This window comes from Takifugu flavidus, unplaced genomic scaffold (assembly GCF_003711565.1).
Source record: "Takifugu flavidus isolate HTHZ2018 unplaced genomic scaffold, ASM371156v2 ctg799, whole genome shotgun sequence".
NCBI classification, from domain to species: domain Eukaryota; kingdom Metazoa; phylum Chordata; class Actinopteri; order Tetraodontiformes; family Tetraodontidae; genus Takifugu; species Takifugu flavidus.
This window is the reverse complement of record NW_026622409.1, coordinates 4,539-12,470: the sequence shown is the minus strand read 5'-3', so window position 1 is coordinate 12,470 and position 7,932 is coordinate 4,539. Positions and strand designations below refer to the sequence as shown.

Here is a 7,932-nt window from a genome sequence, read left to right as displayed (position 1 = left end):
GTAGGCAATAAGCGCCCATATAATGCTTCAAAGGTGTGATGCCTGTTTTCTTGTGTGGTGTTATGTGCATCCATAATTTCACCAGGTCGAGACAAAACATCCAGTTCTTTCCTGTCTCGTCCATACACTTCTTCAGTCTGTTCTTAATAGTACCGTTGACTCTTTCAACCAATCCTGCACTCTGAGGGTGGTATGCGCAGTGATTCTTCAAATCAATGTCCAAAGTTACTCCTACAGTTTTCACTATCTCATTTACAAAATGGCTTCCATTGTCGCTCCAGATGACCTTCGGGATGCCAAACCTGGGAATGATCTCTCTACATAAAACTTTTGCTACTGTCAGTGCATCTGCTTTTGCTGTAGGGAAAATTCTCTACCCACCTAGTAAATCCATCTAACACTACTAGACAATATTGTTTACCTTCACATGGTGTTAGCTGAATAAAATCTAGAAAAACTGTGTGAAATGGATGATTTGGTAATGGTGTAGTGCCTGCAGGGGCCTTAAGGGCTCCCTGTGGGCTGTGTTTTACACAAATAGCACATTGTGAACAAAATGTTTTTGAGTAGGTATGAAATCCTATAGTGTAATAATGTTCATTAACCATCTGTACCATCCCTCCTGTTGAGACATGGCATGGCCCATGGCTCACTAATGCTGCCCATTTATGCATATTCCGGGGAAGGATTGGCTTGTTGCCTATGGTTAACAGTCCTTTGTCATCCAGTTTGGCTCCTCGCTTCTTCCACGTGGCCTTTTCTTTTTCTGGAGCACTTTGTTGCATTTCTTTTAGAATATCATTATCTGCAGGTTCTAAGGTAAATGATTCTTCATTATCAAGAAGTGTGTTGTTATTTGCTGCAGCCTTTGCGGCTCTGTCAGCAAAGGCATTGCCTTGTGAGACTGCGTCTGTGTTGTTAGTGTGTGCAGTGCATTTACATACAGCTATTTTGCGTGGCTGCTGTACTGCTGCCAATAACTTTTTTAACAGTTCTGCATGCATGACCGGTTTGCCGGTCGACGTTTTCATCCCTCTTAAATTCCATTGTTGAGCAAACACAAACAGCGTGGAAAAAGCATATTGACTATCTGTATAAATGGTAACATCTTGTCCTTTGCTTAGTTCACAGGCACGTGTGAGTGCGACGAGTTCTGCAGCTTGAGCAGAATAGGAGGAGGGAAGTGATTTCGCCTCCCCACCTCAGTTGCTGTGACTACTGCATAGGCAGTTCTAGTGCGTCCACAGTCATCCTTTCTCGATGATCCATCCACAAATAGTGTCTGTCCTGTAGTCAACGCGACATCACTGAGATCTGGTCGCGGCAGGACCTTGGTGGAGACCTCATCCAGGCAGTTGTGCTGGTGTCCCTCTTCTGCGGTGGGTAGCAGCGTCGCTGGTTTAAGGTCGTACAGCGTCGAATCGTCAGATTCGGCTGAGACAGCAACACTGCCATGCAGGAAAGATGACGTGCGGGCGACAGGAATGCTATCTTACTTTGTAGCAGCAGTATTGACACTGCATGTGGAACTAGCAAAGTTAGCTCATGATATAGCACCACTCCTGCGGAGGCTTTTACTGCCTCAGATGCTGCCACCACTGCTTTAACGCATGGTGGGAGTGCACAAACTACGGAATCTAGCTTGTGGGAGTAGTAGGCCACTGGCTGCCTCTTATCTCCGTGTTTTTGCAACAAAACTGAAGTCATAAAATTACCTTTGCAATCTACGACCTGCTCAAAAGGCTTCTGATAGTCTGGCAGCTTTAACACTCCAGCACCTACAAGGGCCTGCTTTGTGTGTATAAATGCTTCTTCAGCTTCAGGGGTCCAAGTTAACACATCAGTCATTGCTAAGGGATTATCATACATCAATGCTTGTAAAGGGGCAGTTATTTTCGCATAATCTAAGATCCATGATCTGCAAAAATTCACAAGTCCTAAGAATGACATCATCTGCTTCTTTGTTTTTGGTTTTGGAGCTTCAAGCACTGCTGTTTTCCTCGACTCGAGAATAGCTTTGCCATTATGTGTCAAAACATGGCCCAGATAAATCACTTTCTGCTTCACCAGCTGCAGTTTACTTTTGCTTAATCTATGGCCTTGAGCGGCTAGCCAGTGTAGCAATGCTAGCGTGTCTGACCAACAATCTGCCTCTGTTTTTGACGCCATGAGGATGTCATCCACGTAGACGAGGATTTGACTTCCACACGGAGGTTTAAACTTAGCTAACGATGACATCATTACCTGAGAAAAGATTGTGGGACTCTCACAGTAGCCCTGAGGTAACCTTGTCCAGGTGTACCTCCGTCCTTGAAACGTAAACGCAAACCAAAACTGGCTGTCTGGATGTACTGGTACAGAGAAAAATGCATTGGATACATCTATCACCGTGTACCACTGATGTTCAGGGTTTAAGTCATTCAGCAGAGTGTATGGATCTGCGACTAAGGAGACCTAGGGACCACTGCAGCGTTTACAGCTTGCAGGTCCTGCACCATCCGCCAGCCGGTAGATGGTGGTGACTTCCTTACTGGAAATAGGGGTGTATTTACAGGGGATTCAGGACACTCTCTGATGACTCCTGCTTTAAGCAGTGAGTTAAATATCGGAACAATACCCTCCTGTGCATCAGTCTTAAGGGGATATTGCCTCTGAAATGGTCTATAATCTGATTTAGGAATTATTTTTACAGGTTCTGCTCCTTTTATAAGACCTACATCTGCAGGTCCTTCCGACCATAATTCAGGGGGAAGCTCTTTCAGCTTCTCCTCTTCCTCCTGCGTGAGGAAGATGTTTTCTTCTCATGAACTCTGGTCTGTGAGGTGCGTTGCTGGATGTGTCAGCAACCATGTTTTAAGGGGAATGCGCCACACCTGGAACTGATCATTAAAATCAACCTCACCCTTAGGCCTATAGGGCAGGCTGCTCCAGTGTTTTACGTCACATCCCAAGTCTTGCCATCTTTTCTTAAGCGGTTTAGCAATAGAAACATGTGGTACAGAACCTGACACTTTGAATAGTGCTGCTGCTTCGGTGGAAAGGCTTCCTGCTGTGCAGACAGCTGTCTGACCACACACATATAGATGCATAATTACAATCATTTGTGGATCTTTGAGTTTAGCAAACTTTTCTGCATAGCTTGATGTGCCGTGTGGGTCTGATTTACAGAATCCACCAGTGCGCTCCACGTGCATGGTTACATGCAGGTCAGTTTGATTGTGGAGCTGGGCTTCAGGCTGTAAGTATGACAGAGCTTTACCATATATCATAGTGATTGGGTCAGAGAATGGAGGGGGCTGCTTTTCAGGAATGTCAAGTGACCAAAATTTACTGCACACTCTCCTTCTCTTACCCACAGATTAACCATTCTATCTACAGACCACATCCTTCGGCTGTGGTACGAATCATCAACTGAAGCTGAGAGATAAGATCTCTTCCTAACAGATTTACGGGACATGTGGTGGAGATCACGAAAGGGGCTTTAAGTGTGATTCCACTTACAGGGTCACAAACATCTACAGGAACTGACATTCTTTCTTTAGTTATGAGACCATTTGCTGATCTCACAAAAATCTGTGTAGAAGTTGGTGCCAGGGCTATTGGATCTCTAATTACTGATTTACCTGCACCCGTATCTACTAAGAATGTTAAAGAATTACCTAACACGGTCAGTTGTATTTCTGGTTTGCCTTCAGCAAACAGGAAGATGGTTTCTAAGTCTAAAACATCTTCTAAGTCATCTTTTTCAAATTGGTCAAATTTTGTGCCCTGATTTGTTTAATTTTTGTGACATCTTTTTCCGGTTCTAGTCATTGCTGAGGTGGATTAGAACCTTGCTGCTGTCCTCTATTGTATCTCTGGTCACGTTGTTTCTTTCTGCAATCACGTTCCCAGTGTCCATAATTTTTACAATAATGACACTGATCTTTTTCACTGAAATTGCCTCCTCCTCCCCTTCCGCCTCGGCCTCGCCCACGTCCTCGGCCTCGGCTTGGGAGAGGGTTGGCATTGAAAAACATGCCTGTTGATTGATTCTTACTTTTTTGGCATTGTCTTTCAGCATGCATAGCATGTTGTTCATAGCGGTTTAGGTTACTAGTTCCGAAATCAACTAATTGTCTCTCTACCCATGATTTTATCTCTGATTTTGATCCCCCATGTATAGCTTGCTTTAACTGCTGTTGGTAGGGACCTTCTGGTTCTTCCGCATACGGAATTCCACTATTTTTTCGGAACACATCTTTCATTCTCATGCTATAGTCTTCAAAACTTTCGTCAGTCTTTTGTCTCGTGGCCGTAATGGCGCTGTAGTCAGCTCGTCTGGTAAAAGTAGTTCGCATGCGCTCGTACAGTCTGTCAAGTCTGTCATTTAGTTCTTGGCTGTTAGGCTGCCATGGTTGTTGAGTGGCTGGATCCACTGGGACCCAATCTCCTCTAACAGTGCCCCATTTCTTGCCATTAACGCACATGAGGACTTGCTGGGTTTCAGTACCGTTAGTATGGTAACTTCTTAGTAACTGTCTTATGTCTTGGATGCACAACTCTATGTCCATTTGGGGCAAGGTTATGTCATCACAAGCTTTTTTACAGTCTTCTGGAGTCCAGGTTCTATACACCAAGATAGTAGGATCTTGACCCTGCACACCGGCTTGTGGATTTGCAACCTGGATCAATGGGTACATCTGCACAGTGTTGTCCTGCATGTGATAATTTCTGTACTGGGCTCCCGATGGAAAGGGACCCAAAAAGGGATTAGTGTTCAGAGCCAGGGGATCTAAGCTCCGGGCGGGTCCAATGGGACCGCCTGAGGGGGAGCTGGTGGAGCAAGAGGTGGAGGAACATACGGAGGAGGCACATTTATCTGTCGACTCCTGCATCCTGTTTCGTTGTCCTCCGCCCTCACGTACGCACTCAGTGATGGGTAAAAGGGTTCTCATTTTTCTCTCTTTCTCTTTTTCCGTTTCTCTTTTTCTTGATTTTGTTTCTCTCTTCTATATTTTGATTCAGTGAGCCAGAGATGACATTGTGTCAACCCCACATTTACCTTTGGATGTTTCTTTCCATATTCTATTAAATCTTCTTTTAATTTTATAATATTGCCTGGCCTGTCTAAGTTACCATCCCAATCGAACTTAGTCATCCACAGCTGAACATATGAGCATGAACCTGGATATTTGTCTTCCATGTGTTTACATGATGCTGGGTTTTTGGATTCAGCACCTTTTGTGGAATGTTGGTTGCCCATGTTTGCACTTTATTTATCAGTTTTTATGTACTTGAGTGGAGACGCCTGATCTCCCGACTGAACAACCCTCAATCCATACAGGATATCTAGTTCAGTCCCTCCGCCGTGGCCTTATAACCCCTCTTTTTTAATCAGGAGAGTATACACCAAGCTTCTACCTCCGAGGAGGCGGGTGTATCTTGCCTCTGCTTCTCTCCTGATGACCAGGCAGGCAATACCTGCCTACGTCTCCGCGGTATATTCCGTGTAGCGCTTTTTGTGTCTTATACTCACTCCTTCCGTTGTCTCGATGGTTTCTCTCTGAGTTGTTTTAGTGCCTTCTTCCCGTCCACTGGAGATGGTCGCCCTGGGAGGGACGAAGACCGGCCTTCGTCAACTCGTGATGAAAGGTCTTTCACTTCGGACGTCCTTTTGACTCCGGCTGCGCGCAGACTTCGGCGCGTTCGTCCCCCACGGCGCTCCTCTCCAGGTCTTGGGATCCGGCTCGAAGGACCATTTTTGTGAGGGTGATGTTTGGTCACCCGCGCTGTTCGTTTACTAGACTCAGATCAACCACACAGACAACAGGTGGCCTTGCAAGGGAGAGCCGACGAGCAGTTCAAGCTTCCTCTCTCAACTCCGCCCGTCTGCTGCTCGCTCTCCTCTTTTATTTGGTGCACACAAGATTTATGTCAACCTGACCTCATGATTCCTTCTCCGACTTCTCCGTGTCCTTGAACATGGTACCTCTCAGTGCTGGGTACCTAACAGCATCAACACTTGGTTCAAACACTCATACATTCCTTTTCTTAAACATTCCTTAAACATTCTAAATCTACTTACTATACTCACTATAGCATTGAAACGATAACAACAACAATAATTCTTCTCACACTGGTGTCTGAAAGAACAAACCCAACAGTTAGTGAACATCCACTTTTCCTGCCCTCCCAGCATTTCAGCAGATAGGAAAAGGATTTGAGATGTTAGACACAAATTCAAATATCCTTGGACCCTTGGAAATAGTATGAGTGAGTAACATATTTATGTTAGCAGTGGTGGATAAGATCAGGATCAAAGTGCAGAGAACATGTGCTCACCTTTAATCTCCATGAATAACCAGAATGGTTTGCCACCTTTACAAAATATCTGCTGGTGTATCTCCCAGCATTTAATATGTAGTTTGGGGGCATACCCAGTAGATCTATCATGTGTCTCATCTGTAAACCAAACATTCACAGTTGTTAAGAGGACATGCTCTCATTGCCTATAGATTTTTGTCAAGTATACTTGCATTTTGATATGATGAGCAATTGCGGATGGTTTGGGTTTGAATAAAAACAAAAGGATTTGGCCGACTCCCCAAATATCAAGTGGATACGAGAAGGGGAGACCGAGCATAATTTCTGGAGCCCTAAAAACACAAGTCAAAATAAAAAAAAATGTTATATGTAAAAAATAAGAAAAAAAAGATAACTTAATAATAATATTATTACTGCAGGACAAATAACCTCAGTCCAGTTGCCTGCATGATGGTCCCTGTCTTGGCCTCATGGGTCCGAAGTGCCAGTCCAAAGTCTATTAGTTTAATTTTTAATCCTCTTTGGTCCACTAACATGATGTTGTCTGGTTTTAAGTCGGTGTGCAGGATTCCAAGTTTCTTGAGGTCTGATAGAGCCATAAACAGCTGGAAGAAAATTAAAACTTTTTCAAATTAAAAGTAGGATGCTCTGTGATCCATTTATGCAAGTTGTAGAATATTATCACAGAAAGGTTTGCTAAATAATAGTTTACCTGCTTTGCAATTGGTCGAATTTTAGACACACACAGTGGTTTGCCTTTTCTTAATTGAAGAACATTAAAGAAGTCCATGCTCAGCATCTCATACACCAGACAGAGCCGACTGTTGTGGTGAAAATGGTCCAAGAGCTTCACAAAGTGTGCATGATTCACACGGAGACTGGAATGGATGCGTTCCAATATCATTTTCTGTGAAGGATCAACATGACTGATAAGAGACCAAAATATGGGCTAGAGAGCAATTGTTTTCAAGGAAGTGGTTATTGCCATTTTCACAAAGAACGATTTCCAGGGGTAAATTATTTTTCCTTACTTCTCTTTGGCCACTTTTGAATTCCTTGATGAACTTGATCGCCACAGTCGCTTTTGTATTTATGTTTTGGCACCTGGCTACTTCACCAAATGCTCCTTCACCTATAATCTCCTGCACAACAAACCCAGACTTCCTGCTGTGTAGAACATCACCAGCACTTACTGTAAAAAGACAATCACCATGGAGAGAAACCATTTAGTCAACATGAAAACCTCAAACACACAATTGAAGCATTATCCGTGTCCTTGTAATAACGGCAAGATGGAGCCGTCCAATCCTGGGATCTATATATTGATAGCTTATTTACAAATAGCATACAAGTGCTGGAATTGGGACCTGATCTACGATGCCAATCAAACCTCCAAAACTTAACGTGTATGGTACAGTAATCAAATCAAATCAAATCAAATCAATCTTTATTTATATAGCGTCTTATACAATCAAAATTGTTTCAAGGCGCTTTCCAGAATCCCAGGGCCTGACCCCAGACAAGCAACAGTGGCAAGGAAAAACTCCCCTTTAACAGGAAGAAACCTTGAGCAGGACCAGGCTCATGTAGGGGGACCCTCCTGCTGATGGCCGGCTGGGTAAAGAG

The 7,932-nt window shown here is 43.9% G+C and overlaps 1 protein-coding gene across 1 annotated transcript; it reads right to left on the bottom strand.

Moving 5' to 3' along the window:
- Positions 1 to 6,113: 6,113 nt before the first annotated feature.
- On the bottom strand, positions 6,114 to 7,613 carry LOC130521223 (homeodomain-interacting protein kinase 1-like). Its single transcript, XM_057024846.1, has 5 exons — positions 7,338 to 7,613; positions 7,019 to 7,213; positions 6,736 to 6,911; positions 6,515 to 6,638; positions 6,114 to 6,125 (listed from the first exon to the last, which is right to left on the bottom strand). Exons 1-5 carry the CDS (start codon positions 7,530 to 7,532, stop codon positions 6,114 to 6,116), a joined length of 702 nt encoding a protein of 233 aa, XP_056880826.1. The 5' UTR covers positions 7,533 to 7,613.
- Between the last annotated feature and the right edge of the window lie 319 nt (positions 7,614 to 7,932).